Source organism: Ascaphus truei, chromosome 6 (assembly GCF_040206685.1).
Source record: "Ascaphus truei isolate aAscTru1 chromosome 6, aAscTru1.hap1, whole genome shotgun sequence".
NCBI lineage: Eukaryota > Metazoa > Chordata > Amphibia > Anura > Ascaphidae > Ascaphus > Ascaphus truei.
Genome location: NC_134488.1, coordinates 102,838,863 through 102,866,354, shown reverse-complemented (window position 1 = coordinate 102,866,354; position 27,492 = coordinate 102,838,863). Strand labels below are relative to the sequence as shown.

At 41.1% G+C, this 27,492-nt stretch overlaps 2 protein-coding genes across 7 annotated transcripts in view; one reads left to right on the top strand and one right to left on the bottom strand.

The window, feature by feature from the left end:
• The window catches only part of BRSK1 (BR serine/threonine kinase 1), a 130,102-nt gene extending 118,621 nt beyond the window's left edge, over window positions 1-11,481 (top strand). For 2 of the 5 annotated variants that reach the window (XM_075605419.1, XM_075605418.1), the window contains 2 exons: window positions 5,646-5,735; window positions 6,546-11,481. In XM_075605419.1, the coding sequence (XP_075461534.1) occupies window positions 5,646-5,735; window positions 6,546-6,769 (314 nt within the window). In that variant the 3' untranslated portion in view covers window positions 6,770-11,481. The remainder of the gene's footprint in view (window positions 1-5,645; window positions 5,736-6,545) is intronic. The other 3 variants (XM_075605420.1, XM_075605417.1, XM_075605416.1) reach the window with 3 other exon arrangements.
• Window positions 11,482-12,329: 848 nt separating this feature from the next.
• Window positions 12,330-27,108, bottom strand: TMEM150B (transmembrane protein 150B). Of its 2 annotated transcripts, XM_075605414.1 has the most exons (7): window positions 26,976-27,108; window positions 21,676-21,750; window positions 20,695-20,754; window positions 19,724-19,791; window positions 15,725-15,852; window positions 13,759-13,936; window positions 12,330-13,369 (listed from the first exon to the last, which is right to left on the bottom strand). In XM_075605414.1, exons 2-7 carry the CDS (start codon window positions 21,738-21,740, stop codon window positions 13,173-13,175), a joined length of 696 nt encoding a protein of 231 aa, XP_075461529.1. In that variant the 5' UTR covers window positions 21,741-21,750; window positions 26,976-27,108; the 3' UTR covers window positions 12,330-13,172. The 2 variants fall into 2 exon arrangements, with proteins under 2 accessions (XP_075461529.1, XP_075461530.1); XM_075605415.1 differs by lacking the exons at window positions 19,724-19,791; window positions 26,976-27,108 and having other exon boundaries at window positions 21,676-21,700.
• Between the last annotated feature and the right edge of the window lie 384 nt (window positions 27,109-27,492).

Genomic DNA, 27,492 nt, shown 5'->3' with positions numbered 1-27,492 from the left:
TGGTGGAATTACCATTGGTTCAGCAGGTGCAAGGAACTGGGGCCCCTCAGCCTTATGGGGCCCACTGCACTCAGAGGATGAGGGCAGGTCCAGCACTGCCCAAGGGGCCCACAAATATTCTTGCACCAGGGCGGCCCTTTCACTAGTTCCACCTCTGCCCAGTGTTGATAATCAGTAGCCATTTACTTTTTTTGAGACGCGGCCTTTCTGGCCATATTATGCCAACATTTCATATTGATTTCAATGGGGGATTTAACCCGAAAATAGCCCGATTGGCCACTTCAGCACATATAGAATCGGCCCCGGAGTATGCTAATTCAGCTGTGACAAGCCTTATGGGACATTCATTTGAGTGGGACATAAAGATACATGGTAGATTAGATTGATAAGACATATGTTCATTGAGTTCAATCTTTGTTGAATTCTAATTGTGTGAGATATTCATTGTATATATGTATAAATATATTGATTGAGAGGAAGGCAAACAATAGTACCCAGTGAAACGTTTGCCAATTTTGTCTTATACATGGAAAAAAATCCTTCCTGACTCCAGTAATGGCAATCTGCTTTCTCCCTGGGTCAATACGTAATTCCCAAAACTCGAAACTAGTTTCCTGAAAGTTGGGATTAGAATTGGAACTGGAAGACAAATCTAAATTCCCACTTCCTAACATCACAATACCTCTAGTTCAGGAGTGGCCAACTTCAGTCCTCAAGAGCCACCAACAGGTCAGATTTTCAGGATATCGCTGCTTCAGCACAGGTTCTACTTGAGCCACCTGTGCTGAAGCTGGGATATATAGCCAAATGATCAAGAGATGGTCACAAAAAGAAACCCCAACAAACTTGCCCTCAGCCTATGATAATAATAGTAAGGAAAAACAATAATGAATATGTCTAGGAGGGGTAAAATCCCCAAATAATTACATTTTATTAGTAAACTCTTCTGTGTGTCTTATTATGTGAAAAAAATCAAAAATAGATTAAATATCTCACAATGAGATAATGCCGACTACGTATACACCAAGTGTGTGGTAAATATATGGTAACTACTCTGTAGAAAAACCATAAGCCTAATAGGCTTAACACAAGTAGAACTGAGCTCACATAGGAAGACATCCACATGAGTAATTCTGTGTCAACATACTGGTATAGTGTCCATATTGTGATTTAAAGTAACAAACATTGATAAGTTTGTAGTATCACTAACAATGCTTGGTGACTGTTACCATGAGTAGCAACACCGATTTGAGTATAGACTCAATTCAAACCAAAGCAGAATAACAACTCCATTAGTATCACAATGTAGCAATCATATTGCAACCTGCTGCATGTAATGTCTAGCACATGTAGCCATATATTCAGAAGGCACATTAGTATAGCTGAGCAATATGGAAGATCCTCACTTTTTATATGCAGGGATCAAATATTCTGAAGCTAGACTGAAGAGTTGTTTTAGAATATCAGCTGAATAAATGACATTTGTGAAAAATACACTGTAACAGTCACCTTGCCATATTCTGCAACATGTACAGCTCGCATTGACATATGGTGAACAGACACATTAGTATAGTTGAATAGTGTGGGTAAACCTCACTTGCTATGTGTCTGAATACAATATCCTTTGACTAGACAATAAGTGCATCAGAAAAAGTTCCTCATATTTCAGAGGGATTCATACAACCCGGTTTTCAGGCATCACTGGTGTACACGACATACATCTCCTGCGGCTGACGTCATCTTTCAGTGCATTGCCGAACCTGTATTCCTCATGCACCCCTAACATAAAGCACAACATATAAATATTAAGGTTGAGCATCGTGTTATCTTGCTTGTGTATGTTCTGAAGCTGGGATATCCTGAACACCTGACCTGTTGATGGCTCTTGAGGACTGGAGTTGGCCACTCCTGCTCTAGTTAGTGTCTGGGCGGTGGAATAGTAGACTGTGAAACAATTAATGACTACCGTATTTCCTCGATTCTAAGATGCACCTTTTGTCCAATTTTCACATGTCGGAAATCGGGGTGCATCTTAGAATCGATGAATTAGAAAAAGAGAAAAAAAAAACAAAGTGCTATTTGACCCCCACCTCACTTACCAGATTTACAGACGGCAGCAGGAGAGGTCCGTCAGTGGAGATAAAAAGTTGGCGGAGTAGGAGAGGTCCGTCAGCGGAGGAGTGGTGTGCGGCAGTGGCAGCAGAAGAGGTCCGTGTTCGTGGCGCAATGTACCGGCAGTGAAAACAGCGGGCGGGCGGTGGTGGCAGGAGAACCTCAGACCGGAGCAGGAGAAGAGCGGCATGCTGTAAGAGAATGCATGGGGAGGAGCTCGCTGTAACACCAGAAGTCAGACACTGGTTCTGGCGCCGGACCGGTGTCTGACTTCTGGTGTTACAGCGGGCTCCTCCCCATCTGTTCTCCTACAGCATGCCGCCTTCTCCTGCTCCGGTCTGAGGTCTGATGTTCTCCTGCCGTTCTTCTCCTGCTGTCGCACCCCCGCTCGCTCGCCCGCTGTCTTCACTGCCAGTACATTGCTCCACAAACAGGGACCTCTCCTGCTGCCACCGCCGTACACTTCACTCCTCTGCTGACGAACCTCTCCTGCTCCCGCCATCTCCTTATCTCCACTGACGAACCTCACCTTCTGCCGCCTGTAAATCTGGTAAGTGAGGAGGGGGTCAAATAACACTTTTTCCCCCCTCGATTGTAAGTGCTAAATCGATGGTGCATCTTAAAATTGAGGAAATATGGTAATTTGGTTACTTGAGGTCCCATTTACTTGCTTTCAGGGCCGGTGCAAAGGTATTTGGTGCCCTAGGCAAGGTATCAGCTTGTGCCCTCCCTCCCCCCAACCACACAGTTCACTTTCATATTTTTTTTAACTGAACAATTAAAATATTATACATAATATATTTTTTCTAACATTCATACACTCTCCCCACTCTCTCCGTTATCGTTTTCTCCCCTCTCTCCCTGTCATTCTCGTTCACTCTCTCTCCATCATTCTCGTTCCCTCCTCTCTCCTTGTAACTATCCCCTCCTCTCTCCCTCCACGCCTCTCTCATTCTCTCTCCCCTCTGTCATTCTCCCCCCTAATTATTTTCCTTCCTCTCCCTGTCACTCTCACCCTATCTCCCTGTTGTTCTATTTCCCCCCTCTATCCCTGTCACTCCCCCCTTTTTCTCTCATTCTCTCTCCCCCTCCCTCCCTCATTCTCTCCCCCTCTCTCTCCCCCTCTCTCTGTCATTATTTCCCCCCTCTCTCTGTCATTCGCTCCTCCCTTTCCCTGTCATTCTCCCCCCTCTCTCCCTTTCTCTCTCTCACCCTCACCCCCTCCTTCATTCTCTCTCTCCCCTCTCTCTGTCATTCTCTCTCCCCTCTCTTTGTCATTCTCTCTCCCCTCTCTCTGTTGTACTCTTTCCCCTCTCTCTGTCATTCTCTCTCCCCTCTCTCTCTCTAATTCTCTCTCCCCTCTCTACCATTCTCTCTCCCCGCCATTCTTTCTCCCCTCTCTCTGTCATTCTCTCTCCCCTCTCTATGTCATTCTCACTCCCCTCTCTATGTCATTCTCACTCCCCTCTCTCTGTCATTCTCACTCCCCTCTCTCTGTTATTCTCTCTCTCCCCTCTCTCTGTTATTCTCTCTCTCCCCGCCCCCCCCCCCCCTTCCACCTCTTGGTCATTCTGCTTGGTAATGCAGCCAATCAGGATGAAGGAAACTGCCCAGCTCTCTCTCTCTCTGCCATGGGAAATCCCCCTGCAGTGAGAAATGTGCCGCTCCCCCCCGCCCAAATAGGTGGCCGGCTAATGGTAGAACTGGCCCAGCTTGCGATGTGTGTATGTGTGTGTGTGTGTGTGTGTGTGTGTGTGTGTGTGTGTGTGTGTGCGTGTGTGTATGTATATATGTATATATGTATATATGTATATATGTATATATATATATATGTATATATATATATATATATATATATATATATATATACATGTAGAGGTATCAGTACCGTGTTAGCCGAGTGTGGACGGACGTTTACAGAGGTACACACTTGGAGTCGTTTATAATGTGAAATTATAATAAGGCTTTATTGTGCCTTTTCCTTTTCATCAGGAAATTCATCCAAACAAGGGGGGGGGGGAACAAAGCGTCTAATCACTTGGGAGTATTTCTAGTGAAATCCTTGCAATCAGTTCACATCTCCATTAGTTAAGCTTCTCCCAGCCCAAACACATAACATGAAAATAAGCAGATATAAGCAGTCTCTTAATACTGAAAGTCTTATCTGTTTCTTGGAGGGAAAATCTTCACTGTCCCTGCTTCAGCTCCCTTGTCTCCAGGGTTGGTCAGCATACAGGTTTAGAAGTTTTCCCTGTGTCTTGAAAATCAGCTCTGCGGTGTAGAGCTTAAGACCGGTCAGCTCCAGAGATCTGGGTTTCTTTTGGTCAGTCTTTCCTGTGACTCAAGAACCTCTGCTCTGTCTCCACAGGTCAACTCACACGTGAGCAAAGGAGGGGAGATTTCCTGTCTCAAAGGCAGGCTTTTTCTACTACCTGTACTCAGTCAGGTGGTGCCAGTTAATTTGCTACCAGCAGTTAACCACCACACTGCTGGATTAGAGGCACCTTTGTGAACAGGGATAAGTCCCCTGTTACACCGAGCTTCAATAATCAAAAAATAAATAGATGATAAAGGATTTACTGAAAAACCGCACTCAAATGAAGCTAAAGGATTTACTGAAATATCATCTATTTATTTTTTGATTATTGAACCTCGGCTAACACGGTACTGATACCTATACATGAAAATATGGAAGATACCACATTGTACCGCACTCAAATGAAGCTAAAGGATTTACTGAAAAAACAGGCACAACTAGACAGCATATCATCTATTTATTTTTTGGATATATATATATATATATATATATATATATATATATATATATATATATATATATATATAAAATATATGTGTTCAACTTCACTTTGCCGTACAATATAATGTGATGCACATTATAAATCTCCTGTGCTGCCCGTGCCTCATAGCTAGGGTGAGCAGACGTCCCGGTTTAGCCGGGACAGTCCCGGTTTTTCGCAGTTTGTCCTAGGTCCTGACTTTTCTGGCGCCGGTCCTGGGTTTTCTCTATACTGGTCGCGCATGCGATATTGACGCTTGCCCATGCTCCGATTGTGCATGTGAACGAGCGGTTGGCAAGTGACAATCACGCATGTGCGGTCGGCAAGTGCCCATCGCTGTTTTTTGCCGAGACAAATACCTTGTCACCGACCCCTAGAAACCTGTATTACTTGTTTATACAGAGTCCTCTGTCACTACTGGATATCAAGTTGTCATGCAACGTGCCAGTGGTTGCATATGTCCTGGGAAAAAAACTGATTTGTTGTAGGTTGTGATACCTTGCATTGGATCAACATTAGAGTTCTTGATACATGAACTGATAGTGTAGAGAGCTTTCCAAACCTCACACAGTAGATTTGAAGAATAAACTGATGGTGCATTGAAATTTCTGTATACTATCATTTCATCTATGAAGAACTTGTCTGCTAAAAGGTAGCACAACCTACTACCTACAATCTACTATATATCAAGAAAAGTGTCAGCATAGCATAACATGCTGTTTTCTTTTTAACCAGGTCCAAGCCGCAGATTTAAGAGGGTGGTAGAAACTATTCAGGCACAACTGTTGAGCACACATGACCAGCCTTCAGTTCAAGCCCTGGCAGGTGAGTGACTGGGCAACTTAACTTACAGATTTGAGTAATCTTCTGCATTTGGCTTTGTATGTGTATTCAAATATAGGTAAAAAGTACATACCTGCATACTGTATATCATACACTGCACAGTGCTTTTGTTTTAAAAATGATAAGAAACTGCAAAAGTGCGTTTTTAAGCATGCTAATACAAAATAATGACAAATGGTCGTAGACTTGCCTTTCTTTTTTATAACAGGCTTTAAATTGGGGTAATAAACATCAGACAAGAAGAGAGTATTTTTGTGCATGTGTTTAATAGAGCAATAGTAGGAAAGGTATTTCAGATGTTTGGCCCATATTTTCTAAGCAGTTCTCTGTCATAAGACACCTTTTGGACCATTAACTTGAAAAAGAGTATCGGGTTTGGGATCACACAGACAGTATCTATATATATATATATATATATATATATATATATATATATATATATATATTTATATATATATATATATATATATATATATATATATATATATATATATATATATGGATATATATATATCCATGGTGCTATTCCGAGGGGTGACATAAAGAGGCAGCATATGGGAAGTCTCATAGACAGATTTTTCACTGGGGCGTCTCACTGAGAAAGTATGCCACTTTGAGGGTCTGCGCTGAGTGCGTTTCTGGCTGAAGCATCATAATGAGATACAGTGTCTCGTTTAAGAACTTCATTTGCGGCTATTGTCGGCATGCATCTAGCTTAATATTAACATAGAAGGATTGAATAAGTGAATATGGCTTATGTGTGAGAGAAGTGTAATTGATGATTCCATTTAGGAACAAATGGTACAGCAAGAACCCAGATGGAGTGTTCCTTGGATCACCTTCTCTTCTTGCCACCAGATGAGAAGAATGGACAGCAAAGCCGACCACCGGCAACCCCAACCAGAAGCTGCCAGAACACGCGGCGCTCAGAGCCCGACATGGCAGAGCACCACCGTAGAGGATCCTCTAAGGACAAGAAACTTTTGGCTTCCAATGGAACGCAAACACAGCCATGACAGTGGGGATTTGTTAGGAGCCAGGGGATACATCTGGCAATACCATAAACAACCACTACAAAAATGAACAAAACCAACGACGCAAGAGAAAGCAGCACCCGATGTCAGAGAGACAATTCACATGGACACGCCTACATATATCAAAATACAGACAGGTACACGCATACCCACATTCTAACCCAGGATGCACACATAAACACTTCCACATCTGCAAGGATATATATATAGATATATATATATACAGAGAGAGACGCATAACCGAAGCTGAAAAATTCATTGATGCACATACATGTACAAGAACATACAGAGAAGAGAACAAAGAATGAGCGGCAGGAACTAAAAGTTGGCGTTACTGTGAAGATGTAAATATTTCCAAAAAAATTAAAATGACAAAAAAAAAAAAAAGCATACCGCAAATGAAAAAAAAAAGAAAATAAAACAGAAGGGAAACAAACAAATTACGAAGAAACTGAAATTTTTTTGTTCATAACTTATTATTTTTTATATTTATTTATTTGGAAAATGTCCGGGAGTGGGGGCTATTTCATTTTCTTGCGTTTTTGTAACTTTGTCTTTGTTTTTCAAAGGCAGCTGACGCCAAAAGACCGAGCCTATTCTAGCACACCCCTTATCGCAGTCTCATAACCCTGAACTGAATGAGCATCGTTTAACCCCCTCACCTGAACTTCAGCCTTAGTGTGACTGCGTCACGCACTTGCACACGCGTAATGGCAATATCTCACTACAGGAGTTATGACCAAGTGACGTGGTCAGCGCTATTAAAAATAAATACATTTTAAAAAAGTCGTTTAGGAGAGCCTCATTTTCTCAAATAAGAGCTCTTTGAACTATGGCGGAACCCCTTTGAAATTGGGGCTCGCTCTCTGCATGTTCAAACAACTTGTGCCATTATAGACATGTGACCTGCAGATGTATTCATGGGTCTTTTCAACAATAGTGTCTGTTGGAGGTGAAGGGGTTAATTATTTTACTGCAAAGGGGTTTCCTAATATCTTCCTTTTTCCCTGTTTAGAATATAACTTTTGCTTACCTGTTCATGTATACAATATTTATGTTGTCTTTGTGTGTGGTATATTTCATGGGCACAACCAGAGTAATACTTTGGAAGAAACAAGACTTTTCATTCATCCTTACAGATGTGAAAGGCCTTAAATAAAAAAACCCGGTCAGCTCAAAATAAACCCATGCATCTGTAATCGGGCCCTTGTGTTAGCTGTTTTTCCAATCAGCTGCTATAATGTTATTACTATGGCAATAAGGCACCTCTGGAGTGGGATTAGAGGATAGCAGTCTAATCCCTGAAGTGCCAGCATATAACACAGTCACAGTAGTTACCTTACTGTGATGGCACTGGTATTAAACAATATGCAGCCACCACTTTCGTGTTTCGGTGTGAAAGTCATTCTGGTTGCACCTTTGATATATATTTATAAAATATTTATGAAACCTTTCTTTAGAATCCATATGTCTGTCTGGCTCAAATCTGGGGGCAGATGGGAGATTAGGCTCTGTCGTTTTATTGCCGTCCCAACAGGGTGCATCCTGACTCTTTCATGGAAGAGATTTAAGCCACAAATCTAAAATCGATACTGAACAAATGTCTCTTTTAGAAAAAGAGAAGGTTTTCATAAAGCCAAATATGGACGGGATATCATGGGGGGCATTTAAAGATAGATGCACGGTAACTGTGCTGAATAGCTTCCAACAGTGAAATGGCACAGGAAAAATAGACTTTATGCAGCAGGAAGACACTCAGCACAGATACCATGCCGCAGTCTTGAAATGATTGCCTGAGCTTCATGGTGGGGAACTGAAGTCTTTCTACTGTATGTCTTGGAATCTCCACCAGGCACTTTCCCTCTCTAGGGTTCATGGGTTCCCCCTGTTATGAGCCTTATCCACTGACTCCTGTTACTTATGCATCACTCTTGTATGTACACATATTCATTTCGTTCCAGTTGCCTGTTTTTTATTTATTTATCTGGACCATTTATGCAAACTCCACCAGCTGATGCGGTGTGGTGGCTCTTGTCTCTTGCTCTGAGTGCACCATTCCCTTTGGATTAACCAGATAGTGAGGGAAATGAGTTCTTCTGACTGGCCACCTACTATTCATGGGCAACTAAGCAGTCTGCACCTTAGATTTGCTTCCTCATTAAAGGGAAGCCAGAAACTACCAAGTTAAAAATTTATGACTGGAGATCCAGGGAATTGTTTACCTCTTATTCATATCCATCAGTATTTGTATCAACAAATGTATTTTGTTAAAATATCTTGATCACGTGCGCTGTAGGGCAGGTGTAATAGGCAGCTTCAGGTCTGGAACCCCACAAACAGGTTGTGCTTTCAGGACCACCACTCACTAATTACCCTTACCTATAATAAAATGAGGCTTATTGCATGTAAGTTAAATACAAATGTATGCATTATAAAGGTCTTGAGAATTTGATCAGTTTGCCATCCTGTGCCCCTGAAGTTGCCCATCCTGCAGCCTATAGTACAGCCTAAGGCTGCGTCCCCGCTGGCGCTGACCGTGCTCATGCTTGAGAGCGGTGACGTCAGCAACTCTCTAAGCATGAGCGCCGGGTGTCCTGGCTATTTTGCAAGCGCGCGCGTGGGGGCATTGGGGAAATGTTGAGCGTGCTTCAAACTCACTTTTTTTTGTCTCCTCAAGCTCCAAGCTTAGGAGAGCGTGCGCGCCTGTGCACAAGTGCCACGTGCCGCGTGAGTGGGGATGTCAACATAAAGAGTACAAGAAGTAAAAGCGCCAAGCGCACAGCACGCTCAGCGCAAACGGGGACGCAGCCTTAGGCTGTGGCCATAGTACGCGCGATACAATCAAAAACATTAAATCAGGCCGGCCGTACAGCGTTCAATGTGGCGCACGGAAGCGCAACTGAGTGATAGGATTTTGACGAGACAACTTTTTTTTAGTCTTCACGTCACGCCAGCGTTTGAGTCAATCAGGGCGAACCAGCCTGGTGACATCACGGCCACGCCTCCCCGCCGCGAGTGCATCTGAGTCCACAGATCGCTCAGGCGACAGGCGCGCGACTCCTTGCGCTCCGCATGTCCAATACCTTAACCTCCAATTCAAAACATGCAGTCAACACTGTAGTCACAAGATGTCACTGCTGCTTAGCAAGCACCATTCTCTTAGCGCTGTAATAAGATGACAGTAGTAGAGAAGCAGTCATTCATTCCCATCATGGTTGACTCCACTCCTAAGCCACATGGAAAATGTATTTTAAATTAATATTCATGATCTAACTGAGGACAGCCTGAAAGTGCAAGCCAAAGATTACCTAACCTTACACTAATTTACACTAAAAGAGATCTGCAGCACACAGCAAAGGGCTTAATAAGGCTTAATCTGCTCACTTTAGAATGGACTTCTAAAGCTATAAACTGTGCAAGTTCAGCAAATTACTTCTTGGCAGCAGCAGGAGCCTTCTGTCCTGAAGACATGCCAGCTTTATTAGAGCACTATGCAATAAACTCTGGGCTTGCCCCTCTGTGACTCTCTTTCTGATACGCTGCTAATGAGAAGCTTTACTTTACAGGCCAGTTTCACATACATTTACTTAAATACTGTATGCAGGTCAACCAACTTAACTCCGTCACTGTCACAGTGGCCAACAGTGGAAGAGGTGCTTGTAAGAGGTGTGACTGGCTTCTATAAACAGTACACTATAACATTTAATAAAATATGAATGTACCCTTCCCAAAGTGGCTACTGGACACGCTTTGAAAATATAATTTGCCCTGTGATGTCAGTAAGACGCGAATGGAATGCAAACTGTTTTTGTGACAAAATGTATACGTGTTTAGCAAGTGGCAAAGAAAGAAGTTCAAAACCAAAAGTAAAATGTCACAGATAAAATTCTAGAGAAATGCCATTTTCTTAATGACCAGTCGCTCGTTGAAATGTCCAACTCCCCCACTCTATTAGTTTGGAGAACGAAATCCTTAATCTTGGTAAAACTAAAGGGAATGCTGCACTTGTTTGATCTAAATGTAACTGTATTGTTAAGTTTTATTAATGTGTTGTGTTTTTTTTTTTTTTTTCTTGGCTTCATGTTTTGACTTTTTTCCTTTTTTTTTGGTTAACATTATGGGAGTCCTATATTTGCCTGTTCACCACACAATGGACTATTTTAGCCCTGTGTTTGTTTACCGACTCAGAAGAGTTTAATTTTGGTGTGAGCTAAACAGCATGCTGGCGTGCACAATTACTCCAGATGAACTGTATGTCCTTCTCCCACCCATCCCTCTCCTCTGTCTTCCACCCTCTGACTGTCTCCTTCCTTTGCCCTGTGAGCCTCCTGTGACTCTTCAGGTTATTACGAATGTGAAATGTAAGAGAAAGCATAGCAACTTTCTCCCCTGAGCTCTCTGTCCCTCCCCTTAATTTATTTGTTGTTTTTTTTTCTTCTTTTATTGCCTGGTCCTCTATTTTTTCCCCTTATATTTTCTGTCTTTATTTTCTCCCTTTTTTTTTACTGGCTCCACCTGTTGTGTTTTTCTAAAACCATTTCTTGTTTTTCTTTTATCCTTTCTGATCCTGTCTTTTCTTTCAACTCTTTTTTTTTTTCTTAGTACAAACTATGCTCTAAAACCAATTACAAATGGTAAAAAAAAATGAAAAGAAAACAAAACAGGTTTCCTGGTACTTTTTTTTTTGTCAATGAATAAATTAAATATATGCTGGTATCAAGAAGAGATGAAAACTTCTCACCTGCGGAATATCTGTGTTTATATGGGGAGCAGCTCTGATATACAGTACATGCACACAGGATACATTGTGTGTATGGGGAGCAGCTCTGATATACACGCATACAGGATATATTGTGTGTATGGGGGCAGCTCTGATATACAGTACATGCATACAGGATATATTGTGTGTATTGGGAGCAGCTCTGATATACAGTACATGCATACAGGATATATTGTGTGTATTGGGAGCAGCTCTGATATACAGTACATGCATACAGGATATATTGTGTGTATGGGGAGCATCTCTGATATACAGTACATGTATACAGGATATATTGTGTGTATGGGGAGCAGCTCTGATATACAGTACATGTATACAGGATATATTGTGTGTATGGGGAGCATCTCTGATATACAGTACATGTATACAGGATATATTGTGTGTATTGGGAGCAGCTCTGATATACAGTACATGTATACAGGATATATTGTGTGTATGGGGAGCAGCTCTGATATACAGTACATGCATACAGGGTATATTGGGTTCCTCTACATTCTCAACCTTGCCTTAATGTTTCCCTATATCTTGACATGACTGCCAGTGATAGAAGGGCAACAAAGGTAAGTGTGATTAAGAAATGATCAGTCCTACAATTAGTGATTTATTTTTAGTTGATCAATAGAACCCTTTGCTCTTGTTTCCTCTTGTCACTCTGCACACGGACTTTGAAACCATTATAAAAACGTAATTGAAGCCGTAAACCTATGACAACTGAATAGGGTAACTTTTCAGCCAGTGCTGTAATGTGTTGCAGGCCTGTGGGCAGCAAAAGGATTCATTCTCACAGATCAATTGAACGAAATGTTTCAGATTGTTAAACCGTACAGTAGTTTGCATTAGCACATATCAGATACATAGCTGTACAGTGAGAGGTGGTGGAACACACAGTTAGCAATGCAATAACTTGAATTCTATGACGACAAAAACACTAATGAAAGATTGCCATTATATGGAAAAAATATATTTGTATTTTACAGTACAGTGGTAGAATACTTCTTATCCAGCTGTCACAGTCTAAAAAAATCATATCATGCATACGTCTTGGTTTTGAATTGTAGGACCAAATATACAAAAATCTCCCCTCTCTCCCTCTGGGCTATAAATTTCTCTCATACTACAGTACATTGTGTGATTGCAAAGCTACCCTTGCCACTGGCTGCAGTGGTATCACATCATGTTACAGATTTTACATGTAACATGTGCACGGTATATCACAATAGATAACACTATGTGATGCAGAGCACAATGGCATAGTCACATCTGTATGTACAGTAGTACTAAACCTGCACGTGTTTTCCTAAGCTGAAAATGTGACATTTAGCCTTTTCCTCTAGATACAGAAATACATTGTAGTAAAGCATCACTCTGTAGCATTATAACAGGTGCACAAGGTGTACTGCACTATACTGTTGCTTTGTGATGTCATTATTATTTGACGCAGGGTTTGGATGGAGCTCTCTTATTCTTAAGACAGGTGGGATAAAAGCCTAACCTGCAACAGACTTGAGTCCTGAATATTAGATTCCCAACAGAAATGCTCCATTGTGCACACGGGTTCTACCAGCCATGAAAATGTCGCCGTATTCCATCCCACAGCTGGTATTTCTATAAGTCCAGGGTGACCGTGGATACCTGCATTTCATGGGGTATTACAGTCCGCTTCTTCTGGACGTGAAAGAAGTGCCCATCAAGATGCCAAAAGTCAACTGCGAACAATCCAAACAGTAGAAATAAAATCATAGCAACAATCCACTCGCATATTGCTGCGATTGAGACCATCTTCTGGGAAATGAACACCACCACTAGTGGATAGAAGTAAAGGAAACATACGGCAATATCGCTATTGGCATTCTGCAATCCTTTCCACATTTCAGTTTCCCTACACTTTTCCTGTATAACTATTTATTTTGTGCCACCACCATGTATGCTTATCTTTGTCTGCCTTTCTGTTTACTTTCTGCAGTCGTGCATAACATTATCACTTAGTTATTTCCTTATCCAGCTTCTGCTTGTGTGTCACTTCTTTCAATTGTTCTCCAATCTCCATCTCTTTTGCTTAGCATTGACCTTCTCTTACTTGTTACATTACTCTCCTATCGTGCGTCCTGTTCTACCCATCGCCATCTCTCCTGCCTCATATTCTTTCCTTCTAATACTACCGTCCTGATAGGGATGAAAACATAAAGGATACTCATTAGGATAAGTGCAGTGCACGCCAGGCTGAGGCAGAATCTGATTACTCCAATCCAACACCCACCATGCTTTGGTGTCACCTGATAAGTCAAGGCTGTCTGCAGCCAAAAGTAGACGTTGCCAATGAAGAAGGCCAGGAATGCGCCTGTTAGGTGAGTCTCCAGCTGGATTGATTGCTGTGTGAGAGAATAATGATTAGTAGTCTGTCTCCTACTTATGATCAAAATGAACTAGGGGCTTTGTTCATTTCATAGATGAAAACTAGGCTATTGATACCTGTATTTATTTATTTTGTTATGGCTGAGTGTCATTCTTTTAAAAGCAGGAAAAACCTTCACGCTGGGGATTGAACCCCTTCCTTCTCTGCCAGCAACACAATGCATTCTGAAGGGGTTAATGGCCAGAGTCCCTCACACACAATATGCAAATAGAGGTAGCCAGGGTAACCATTAATGAACTCATAGGGGAAAGAAGGAAATAACTCCCGCATCAGCTTAATACAAATTAGTTTGGCTATAAAGGTGCAATAGGGATAGAAGGCTTGTATATAACAAAGAAAAAGGATCCCTTCAGAATGCACTCTAAATATCGTGAGGATGTATGGTTGTAAATGTGGTTTAAAAGTACATTTTATTGGTAATTCTAATAAAAAATAAACAGAAAAGAATTTGTAAAACAAATGCATGACCAATTCTCAAAAGAGAATGCCCGGAATTTTTGGTTGCAAAGTGTTTATTTCTAGCCAATCAGCTTTTCCTTTTGTCAGAACAGCTCTGAGACAGGGCAGGGGATTGGTCAGGAGGCAGGAACAGCTCTGAGACAGGGCAGGGGATTGGTCAAGAGGCAGGAACAGCTCTCAGACAGCTCAGGGGATTGGTCAGGAAGGAGCAGCCAGGCAGTGACTCCTCCACCTCCCTCTGTGAACACGGCTCCATGGACACAGTTGAGTTAAGGAGGGAGAGAGTGTGTTTGTAGATGTACAGTAAGGCTGCGAACCCGCTGCGGCCGGCGTGGCGCACGCCCGCGGACCACCAGACCCTTGCCTGAATGGTCCCTGCCCCCGCTGCTACGTACTGTGACGCGTCAGCCGGCCGATGCTGCAAGATCCTCGTGATTTTTGGCGCTGACGCGTCACGTGGTACGCGAGTCAGCCAATGGGGAGGAGGGGAAGGAAGGAGCTAGATGGGAGGCGCCTTGGGCGGGGAGCAGGGAAGGAGCTGCGGGTTAAAGTGTGTGAGTGTGTATGTATGTGTGTGTGTATGTGTATGTGTGTGTGTGTGTGTGTGTGTGTGTGTGTGTGTGTGTGTGTGTGTGTGTGTGTGTGTGTATGTGTGTGTATGTGTGTGGGGGGGTGGACGACACCACGATCAGAAGTAAATTTGTGTGTCGTCAGCATAGAGGTGATATTTGAATAGCAAATGACTAACAATAGGAAAGGGAGTCCCTGCCCTGAAGAACTGACAATGTAAGTGGTGATTAGGGAGAATTTACAGAGACATGCAGGAGGTTCATGCAATAATGTGTTTCAATATCACCTGAACATATCTATATATAATACTTTAATCAAGGAACTCGTCATACATTATCACACCCCACCATTGTATCTATTTAGCAGGGACACTATATGTTATTGGGGTGTGTAAGACCCGCTGTACCTATTTAAACAAGGAGATATTTGTGTGTTGTAAGCTGCAAAGAATTCCATAGGTAATGCTTGGAAGTACCTCCATTCGGTAACTGAAGAGGAACTACTGTGGTACCTATTTTATCAGACCCTCAAACATATTGCACATAAAAATAGGGACCACAGTAGTTCTACTTGTGCTGGATGGAGGTATTTCCAAATAATTCCAATGGAAGTACCCTAACTTATAATACGTTTAGTACACATACACACACACACACAACATTCTGTTAAATAGGTACAGCATTCAGGGCCACTGATTTATATGAGTAAGACTCACCTGGAAGTTTGCAACAATGGAGGTTCCCAAGGCAGATATAAGTCCCATAGCCAGGCTTGCTGAGTTCAGGGCAGAGTGGCAGCCGTAGTCTCTGATTTGCTGAAATCTTATAGCAGAGATCCAAACAACTAAAGGAGGAATGACCGTTAACTATGATTTTAAAGAATGTGTTAACATTTTTATCTCCATGACCCACTTAAACATGGTTAAATTCAGTGCAGTGTTGCATTTGGGAAATAAGGACAAAATAAACAGATAGCAGATGAGATCACATGGTCTTCTCATTTTTCAAGCTGTACATCTTTTTAAATATAGGTTTGAAGCAGGAGGTCTTCAAAGGAGACATGTGTTAAGTACCAGTATCTCTGTGCAGTTTAAATGTCCCGGTCACGTTTGCAAATAGGAAGCCGCAATGGAGGATGTCACAGCTTCCTATTGGCCCGTGGGACATTTAAAGCCGCCATTTCATTGGACACACGAGTTCCATGGCCGCAGGGATCCCGGCACGCCCTACGGAGGTAAGTATCTCTGGAAGCAGGGGGTCCCCGGAGCTGAAATGAACACAGTTCATATTTGTACATAGAACAAAAAGTTCAGAGATCGGTGCTACTGAGTAAGTGGTGAGGGTATATAATAAATTGGTTGAGTCAAGACAAAGGGGATGCTTGTAGGAGTTTTTGATGGTCTCATATAGAAATGATCTTGTGGTGAGTATATAACTTGTATCAATATTCCGCTGAAGTATAGGGAGAACCTAATGCAGGTGGGGATAAGTGGATAATGGGGTCAGTCTGCCTCGAAACCTGGTCTGACCAGTTCCCCTCCCCACTAATAGGTTGGTACCCCTGTAGCAATGATGACAGTTCATTTTAATCCAAGATCATAGCAAAATGAGAAAAACCCATGTGGGTGATACCCCAGGATGAAGAGGCTTCTTGACTCTGTGGCGTGCTTCCAGCAAGCTGATATCCAGATAGAAATCCCAAAATAGGGGGAAAAGTCGGTGCACAGCAGCAATAATGGTAGGACTCAACACATCAAAAATGGGTTAAAGACGATTTGTTAGACTGGGTGACATCAAGGATGTTGGCAAAAATGACTCTGATACGTTTCGCGCAACAGGGCGCTTTGTCAAAGAGTACTCTGACAAAGCGCCCTGTTGCGCAATAGGAATCAGAATAACTTTTGCCAACATCCTTGATGTCACCCAGTCTAATAAATCGTTTTTAACCCATTTTGGATGGGCTGAGCCCTACCATTATTGCTGCTCTGCACCGCATTTCCCCCCTATTTTGGGACTTCTATCTATCTATTTATGAAGCCATTTTGAAATGTAATTTTAAAAAAATGGGAAAGTCTGCTCACAGTACCTAATTTAGATTTATATCAGTTTGACATAACTTGGTAAGGTGGTGCCCCCAAATAAAACAATACTCAATATGCAAAACTAAGAAAAGCATTTGCTTTGGAGCATTCTTCGATGACTACAATGTATGTATATATTTATTTATATAGCGCCCACAGTGTACTCAGCGCTTTACAAAAGAGAATACAATATTGGGAATTATAATACAATAAGTGCAACAGACAAAGTCAGACAATAGGGAAGGAAATCCCTGCTCCGGAGATCTTACAATCTGAGTGGAATGTTGGGAGACTTACAGCAGGTGAGGGAATAAGTGCTGTAGGTGGCAGTGCTTGGCCACAATGGTTGGTAGGAGTGACTGTGAGTGTGGAACAGTAGCCATGAGTCCAGGCTATTGGGATGCTTGTTTTAAGAAGTGAGTTTTAAGGTTTAACTTAAAGGTGGGAAGAGAAGGTGGTTGGCATAGACCGAGTGTGAGGGAGTTCCACAGGCAAGGAGCAGTGAGAGGAAAATGGTGAGGGGGCAGTAGAGGTGGAAAGGAGACTGTTATGGGTAGAGTAGGAGATGATCAGGGACATAACGAGAGATCAAAGCTGATATGTAGGGAGGAGCCGATGAGTGCAGAGCATTGAAAGTAAGGAGGAGAACTTTGTGGGTGATCCGAAACTTGATCGGAAGCCAGGAGAGGGATTTAGGGAGGAGATGAGCAGGGACTGTTGTGGGAGAAAGTTAAATTATTCTAGCAGCAAAGTTTTGGATAGATTGCAAAGGAAAAAAGTTGTGACACAGAGCGGCTATTCAGAGAATATTATTATAATTCAGACGGTAGAGGCTAAGGTCATGCATTAGAGGTTTAGCAGTAGATTGACTGAGGAAAGGGGTGGATCTTGTCAATGTTATGGAGTAAGACATTTTAGCCATGGCATGAATGGCGAAGGAAAGGGAGGAGTCAAATGTCACTCCTAGACATCGTGCTTTGGCGACAGGATAGATGGTAGTACCGTTTACTGTGATGGAGAAAGTGGGTATTAGGCTGAATTTAGGAGGAAATATGAGGAGCTCCGTTTTAGACATATTAAGTTTAAGGCGGCAGAGCATTATCCATTAGGATATAGCGAGAAGACAATAAGAGACTTGGGACTAGAATGCAAGTGGGAGAGGTCTGATGAAAACCAGAATAGAGCTTGGTTGCGAATACCAAGAGTCTGTAGAATATGAAGAAGAGTGATCAACAGTATCAAAGGAAGAAGATAGATCGAGTAGGAATACTAGTGGAAATGACATTGAGATTTTGGCTACTTTAGTGAGAACAGTCTCTGTTGAGTGAGCTGTATAAAAGCCAGATTGTTAAGGGTCCAGGAGGGCATGGAAATTAAGAAAGTTGATCACACGCCGGAGAACAGGAGACATTCTAGCAATTTGGAGGTAAAAGACAGGGGGGGGCAAATGGACGTAGTTAGTAGGACAAATCAGAATAGGTGTGTAACAGGGGACTTATCCCTGTTCAGTAATGTGCCTTTAATCTAGCAGTGTGGTAGTTAATTACTAAACACCACCTGCCTGATTAGATTGTTTACAAAAAGCCTGCCTTTGAGACAGGAAGTGACTCTCCTTAGCTCTGACCTAGAGCTGATCTTTGGAGAGACAGAGCAGAGGTTCTTGAGTCCCAGGAGAGACTGACCAAAAGAAACCCAGATCTCTGGAGCTGACCGGTCTTGAGCTCTGCACAGCAGAGCTGATTTCAAGACACAGGGGAAACTATTATACCTGAAGCTGAACCAGGAAGTGAGAAGATTTTCCCTCCAAGAAACAGATAAGACTTTTATTCTTAAGAGACTGCTTATATCTGCTTATTTTCATGCTATATGTTTTGGGGCTGCGAGACTTGCTTAACTAATGGAGATGTGAACTAATTGCATAGGATTTCACTAGAAAAACTCCCAAGTGAATGGAAGCTTTGTTCCCCCCCTTCCCCCCCTGTGTTTGGATGATTTCCTGATGAAAAGGAAAAGGCACAATAAAGCCTATTATAATTTCACCTTATAAAGTCTCCAATTGTGTACCTCTGTGAACGTCCGTCTACAAGGTGTCACCACCACATGCTTAAAGGATGAGTGGAAAATGTCAGAGGACGGAGGAATTGAAGATAAGGGTGAGAGTGGGGACTAAGACATGAGTAAAGAGTTCTGATCAGGTGTGAGGGGATGGGATTGAGAGGGCATCTGATAGAGGGAGAAAAGAAAATCAGCTTAGAAACTTCCAACTCTGTAACTGGAGAAAAGGAGTCAAGAGTGGAAGAGGGGGATATAGATAGAAGCAGAGATGAGGGGGAAAGGACAGAAGGAATCTCCTTGTGAATAACATTCACTTTGCCTTTAAAGTGGTCAGCAAAGGCTTGAGGAGAAGTGAAAGAAGGAAGTTGGAGGAGGAAGTCAAACAGAGAGAAAAGACGGTGTGGATTGAATTTGTGTGTTAAGGAATGAGGAGGAGCATTTCTACTTACGGAAACTGATGGGAAATCAGAGATCCTTGTCTCCTGGTCTGCAAATAAGACCCTCATTTTCCTCTGTCGTGACCACACAAGTCAATACATAATTCTTTAATCAAACGTTATTTGGGGAAATAACACTTACCTAGAAATGCCCCAACATTGAGGACTTGTCCAAATATACAGCTCTGGGGTGGATATGATCCACATGTGCTGTCCGAAAGAAGATATTCTGCTTATTATTTACTCCTCATTTTATTGTTTAAAACAACAAATGTAACATTGCGACCAGCTGCTGAGAATGCCAAGCTCTGGCCATCATTAATGGTTCATTATCTATACTAGTTTATGTGCACCCAACTTTCATATTGTTTATTATTGTCACAGTTTGATTTCTAAAACCACATTTAAAGAAAAGTGTATTTCCTTTGTTGGGGCGTTGTATTGTCACAAATGTAATAAAGAGATAATAAAACCTGGATAAAAATGACATCACATCAATACATTAACACTTTAAATGATAACGTTAGAAGAGCAATTTAAATTAACTGAGAACAATTGTAGCCTCTCCGGAAAACCAATAATTCTTTTGTGTTCCATGTCCACACTGTCCAACAACCCTCGTTAATCCACAATATTAGAGTCCTTCCCAGGGATAATAATGTATGTAACACTACTGCCAACGTAACTCTATGTCACCATGAGACTGCAGTCTCATCATATTACTTCTAGTTACTATCTATTTATGCTTTCATGTTCAGGAAACTGGTCCAACATACGACTTGTTTAGAAGTTTATGAACCTACCGTAGCAATAGGACATCAACGTATGAATCTTCTCACTGCCAGAGGAGGCCTGGCACACAATGCTCTGTAATATGTTGCAGGCCTCCTCTGCACTGAAGGAAATAAATATTGTGCATGAGCAGCATGGCAGAAATTAATTTTTTTTTAAAAGAAAGTCTTTCTTCATCTTATTTCACATACTAAATACAACGTATCTTTTATGATGGTTTAATTTACCGATGCAAAGCCTATCACTGGGATGGTAACTAACATATGGTAACAGATTCGTGTGTCTTCATGTACATTTTGAAATATTATTTTGTGTTCTCACCTGATGTAAGGAAAACTGATAGTGATGTCCACTGAGCCATTGGCCACAGCCATAGCATATCTGGGGAAAAGTAACTAAAGTGAGTCAACATAGAGCTAAAGCAAAACAGAACAGCCTGATGATTGATCGTATATGCTAACATGTTTTTTTTGCAGCTTTGCATGACCGCAAAAGCCGAGGAGGGATTTTATAAAAGATTTACTGCAGTTTATTTTCTTAAAATGCTTGTATAGATCAATGGTGCTCAACTCCAGTCCTCGAGACCCCAGAACAGATCAGGTTTTAAGGATATCCCTGCTTCAGCACAGGTGGCTCAGTTGAAGACTGATTGAACCACCAGTGCTGAAGCCCCCTGTTATACCCCTGGTATAGATCACTCATTGCTAAAGGTGTTGAGAGAGGCCATTAATTAGAGCATTAGGATCGTGATGCTTCTGCAGGTAGGTTTACACCAGATTCACAGGCACCACCATGTAAATGAACATCCAGTAAGTAGGCGAGTACGCATTTTTACACCAGCAAACCAGTTAATGGCCCATGGCTTTCATCATACTCTTTTAGTTTAAAGTAATCCTCTGGTTGGCTCTTCGGGTCACAACAAAGAAATGTGCTAATAAAATAAATGCTGCCACTTTTACTAGGGTAAGTGCAATATCACCAACACGGAAACAGTGACGCTGAAGTGTGGTTGAACCACATTAACGATTGAGGCTTATCGTGCCTTTGATAAAGGAGTAACTTAATAGTAAGAACACTGCCTTTGAAATGTGCGAACCTGTCTTCAGTCTCAGCGTAAACTCTCCTTGTGACTTTGGGCAAGGTATGTTACCCCCCTATGCCACGTGCACCACAAATACACTGTGAGCTTTTGGGGGGAGGAATTCATTGTTCCTGCAAAATGCTATTCACAGCACTGTGTACAAGAAACAAAAGATATGATTATTAAATGATGCCAGAGCGCACACCCACATTACAACTTACACTATCCATATACCAGCGGTGGCCCATACAGTCAGCAGAATAGGAAGCAGAGCCCAGGCCCACATTATGGGAACTCTGTAAATCATCAAGAACATAATATAGATAACGTTAGTCACACAGTAGATGGAGTGACAGACCCAAAACGGCTGCACACGTATTAATATATTAAAAACAATATTAATTTTAGTAAGAATTAAATAACAATTAGAAATTCACAAATCAGTCAGAGTAATAGCCAGCCATGAACGGGAGATACTGCAACCTTTCTGCTTCTTTTCAAGGGGATAGTTGTGTTATTTCCTTTTGCAAGATACACAACTAGGACAGCGTTCCGGCAGTTCTACAGACACTTCCCCCTCTTATTTTCTTCTTCTTGAACCAGGGCCCACCGGTCACTCATTCTGCCCCTGTCTGGACCTATGTGCCCTCGAATTATTACTGTCCATATTACAATCACAGGGATAGGCGAGGCCTAAATTATCCACACTCTATTCCTGCTTCAATAACAATGAAATGATCGCTCTCTGAGTGACAATAGTACACACTATCTTTTAGCATCATATTGGTATTCCACGTTCTCTAGAGACGATATCCCTGCGTATTCATTCCTTATGTTTTGTGCAGTAGTATAATTTGGAGAGGAGTACCTGGGGACCAAACAGCAGGTTTACATCATACATAAAAATATCTTCTGAAATGTTCATATTCTGGAATTTGTTTTTAGAACACTTTGCCCATGTTTTATAGACGAGGAGAGAATGGTACTGTATGCACACTAGCACCCTTTAGCTCTACCATACATATCTTATTTAAATGCAAACTGCACTAGTAGCATTTTATTCCCATGTACATATAATATTTGGATTCCCAAAATATTGAAAGTGAGGATTTAACCCAATCATTAATCTGTGACATACTCCTTTCTTTATTTCTGATGCTTCTATGCCTAATTGTAATAGTGTATAGTAATATTTCAGTTGGGTTTTGAGTTTTGGAGCTAAGCCCCATATAACTGCCTGTGTATTTAGATACCTGTCAATGCAAAGAAAAATGAGAGCTGCATTTACATTCTGCTGGTACAGGGCAAACTCTGCTAATAATCTTCACATCGTAACTTTTTTTTGAAAAGTAGGTCCGTAGGATTAACTGGGCTCTGCGTGCAAAAGCTCAACCCATTTTTGAAACCAGTGACGTGGTTACACGCAGGAGTTCACTTGTTCTAATGGCCTCAATTAGTTCCTTGCGCAAATAACAGGGACTGGCTTTGACAGTGTGCCCAATGATACATCTGCGAGAAGTTATCAGTTATTTAGTTAAAGAAGAAGTCAAACAACAAAGATTAATAACTACGTAGCAAGACCTTTAGTCGGCCATCTCATTTGTGGAACTCGGACTTCTGCGATTTAGAGGTTGTAAATGCAGTTGGTGCACGTATAATTCTGTGCCAGCTGCCTTGGTTATCTGGGCACGGTCATTTTAGTAGCTCAGTCACTATGTTGGTTAACCCTCTACAACAGGGGTTCTCAAGTGCTGTCCTCAGGGGCTACCACCAGGCCATGTTTTTAAGGCAACACTTACCTAAACAGGATGTTTTAGTGGTAACTAATGCTAGGTTTATTCGATTAGTATAGGTTCATCTTGAACACCTGGCCTCTTGGTAGTCTATTCTGCCTCATCACCCTCCCCAACCAGTTTACTAATAAAATTGACCCAGGCAAAGGCAGGATTACATATTTGACCGGCTACTACAATATCTTTGACTCATCTGAACCGTGGGTCCCTGGTAATTGTTGTGGCTGGAGAAGATAATCTACACTTTGACACCTGTTGCATTGCATGCAGCACATCACAGAATGTACAGGCTTGAGAATAATAGTTGGGCATCAGTTGTGTAACTCAGCGAATAGATGGTGGGATTTCATCATGAACATGCCTTCTCCAGGGTAGCGGTGTCCCATTTTTGTAGAAATAAACGTAATAACAAAAATGTCCCCAAAAGGTTTTCACATGCGTTATGTCATTTTGAGATAATGCACACAAGTAAACTGCATTAACAATATGCTGTATATCAAACACGTTTGTTAGTAGGAATTCTTGCTGCATTTTTCTTTCTCACATAAGACATAAAAAAAAAAGCTTGTGGGAGATCAGTTGTTCTATGCACGGAGAGGGATTCAGGCAAACATCACCGTCTCATAATGCACAAGCAAAACCAACTACTGTACTTATAAATCCGTATTATTCCATGGAAATATCAATGGGTTTTTATTAAATCCTGATGAGATTGTGCTACTGAAATGTTGTTAGTCACTGCTACATATTTGGACAAGTAATGTGACTTTTGAAATGTATGCGATACCTGCAGGACATGCTTGTTGTACAAATGGGTTCCCCTGTGGTACTGGGAATGTGTGTGGTTTTCTGGCAGGCTTTTGCAGCTGAAGACATTTGGATTGTACAGTAAAGGTTAAGTGAGGAGAGAGAGAAGTTACCCAGGTCGTCACCTACTTTTCATACCGTTGAACTACACAGTCGCATGTGTCAGTCGAAGTCAAAGTACAAAGCAACATCTAATTATCTGCTTACATACTATCAGCATTTCTATTTTTAGCTTCATAGAAAGATTAGGGCAATTACATTCTGTTTAGCTGTATACTCTATATCCCAATTAGCTAAGACCTGACCATGTAACCCAACGCTATTAAGCTTCTGTATTGTTTGTTCGTTTGGTCATTATGTCACTTTAGGCCTGATGTATATAGTATATGTCGTAAAGTAGATAAACATAGTCAATTACAGCCCCAAACAACGATGCATCTCATTAAAACATAGCAGCAATCAAGTGTCTTGATTGATTAATTAGTATACTTTATGATTTATAATTGAATTCCTTTTTGTATCCCTTTTATATTGTAAATTCAATAAACAAAAAACGTAACATTAGTCACCTTCACCCATCACTGCTCCTCCCTCCCCCCTCACCCCCAGAAAAATACAAATAAACACACAGCAAATTAGTGACACAAGTTGAGCAAATTTAGTGCAAATCACCTTGGCAGAGGGTGATGAAAAAAGCAATGTGCGCCTTCCATTCTTTCTGGAAATTTCATTTAGACCTTTCATATTCTGTATATCCCCCTTTACATTGTAAAGGTGCAATGTATTCTAGGCCACTTTACCATTGAAGGGGTTACTACCTCATATTGTTCATACTATAGTTATTTGTTATTAGTATATCCAATCCACTGTCCAGCAGGTGTGTGTGTGTGTGTGTATATATATAATATATATACATATATATATATATAATATATATATATATATATATATATATATATATATATATAATATATATATATATATATATATATATATATATATATATATATATATATATATATATATATATAGAACAAAAAGAAGACAGCGCGGCTCCCATAGCATAATACTGTATTTTAATAGTAAACATGCGTGCAGATGGATCACGGACACTTACATTTAGCAATATAAAATAAGACAGTGTTATCAAGTCTTTACAATCACGCGATGGAGCCTCCGTAGATGGATGTACATCTACTTGGCTGCTTTAAAATTGGCTGTGGTTACATCATTCTTTATTTATTTTTGTACTTGATGAGTGCTGATCTGTTTTCTCTACTGATTGAAACAAACTGCTCTATATGAAATTGAGCAAACATTTGCCAAGTGATTTTCATCTTTCGAGGTTCAGTAGGCAGTGTATAGCAAGATACTTTATATACTATAGGGCAACATATTTGCACTATTTGCACTATCATACCATTACAATGTTAGCTTAAAGAGCCGTATCTGTGACACCCAAGTAATCATTTGGATATCACCAGGACATACGTGAAAACGAGAGGTAACTCTCAATGTATTACTTCCTGGTATAATATTTTATAAATAAATAAATCACTGACAAATATAATTCGCTCATTATGCAGTCTCACTCCTTCATTTCATAAACCTTCTACATATTACCTCTAAGATGACCCATCCATAACATTTTATGATTGAATTAATATCCTCCACATTTTTTAATTTACTGTCATGAATAAGCATTTTATTTTCATTGATCAAGTTATCAATATTTGTTTACATTGTGATCAATCCTTTTCCTGTTCCCATTTTTTTTCTCTGTAATGAGAATTGTAGATCCTTCCGTTTAATGTTGCCGTCTGATAAAATAAATGATCCATGCCAATGTGATAAATGGGATTTATACATACCGTAAGTATGTTGCCAAAGTTTACACCTATAGTAATAATGATGACATGTAACCGCTCCGCTGTCCTAGTTACAGCTGACGGTGTGGTGTAGAGATGTGTGCGAACCTACAGTGCGTCGCTACCCTGCCTTTCCGAGCGAGCTTTATAAAAAGTTCAAGCGAACATGCGATGCCCATTGACTTTAAGCGAATTTGTCTCAAACTTTTGGATCGAAAACAAACCTTTTCGCCGAACTTAAAAGAGTGAAATTCGCAACAGTTCACTTAGTCGTGCGAAACGTTTCCACATCTCCAATAAGAAGCATCACAATCACAGCATATACATTTACAATATATTCTCTCTGCTCTGATGACAACAATGTGCAAAGTGTTTACAGACCTTTCTAAACTTAATACGGCTGAAGGACTGTCTCAGTGAGTAAAGGCGCTGACTCTGCAAACCATGACACTCAGTGTGAATCAGGGGAGCCTGGTTCAATTCCTGGTGTCGGCTCTTTGTGCCCTTGGGCAAAGTCACTTTATCTCTCTGTGCCTCAGGCACCAAAAAAATGATTCTAAGCTCTTTTGCCTGCAAAAATTCTATGTACAGCGCTGCATACATTGTCCACAATACAGAAGAAAAAAACAATTATCATTATTAACCAATTAATTCCACTAATTGACTAAGCTTAAAGCCGCGGCTCCGGAGATGATGCTACCGCGACATCACTGCGGGGGTTAATAAGTTAATACTTCAGGAAACAATAAATCCTGCTACATCTGTACGTCATAATATCAGTTTATAATGTGTAGAATGAATGTGCCGGGACGGCCTTGGTTTGCTATTCTCAGACATACAACTTTGACAGGCACCCTAATTAGAAATCACGCATAATTCATATTAATTCATTATATCACCAATAGTGTTCTCAATTTAGATTTCTACAACCTTACGTCTGCCATCACCTGCTCCTCGCTTTGCTGCATTAATGTAACTGGAGTTTCTCTGGATTAGAAATGTTGAAGAAAATGTACGTTTCTTAGATACTGTATGTGCATTTGTTTGATTTACCTTGGTTTTCTCCGCCTATTCCTCCCCGGGATGCAAGCACAGAAGTTACTACGAGTCTTTACAATTCTTTTGTACCTACAGTACAATGTCTTCCTGAAACGTGCAGTGCTGATTCAACCACTCATTGGATACAGTGTTAGGTTCCAGGACCTTGCTGCAGCTACTACCTGTCATATAATCTACAGGACACACCTACTAACGACCAAAACTGCAGGGGGAGAAAGTCCAGTGTGCGTAAGTGCTGTAACTTAGTCTGCCGTTATAATATCAGGTTGTACAAGGTCTAAAGCAAAGTGCCCAAACAGCACGAGTGTGACCTTAGCATAGAAAGAAAAAAATCATATTTATCTCACGTCTCGTGTCTGGAGCTTTGAAACACTAAATCTACGATACATTCCTTTAACGATATGCTCTATTTAATAGTAAGCGCACACAAGTTGTAGGGCAGAAAATAAACTGATCGCCTAAACTGAAAATAAACTGCCCTTGTTTTTTGTTGCATGAGACATCATAAGGC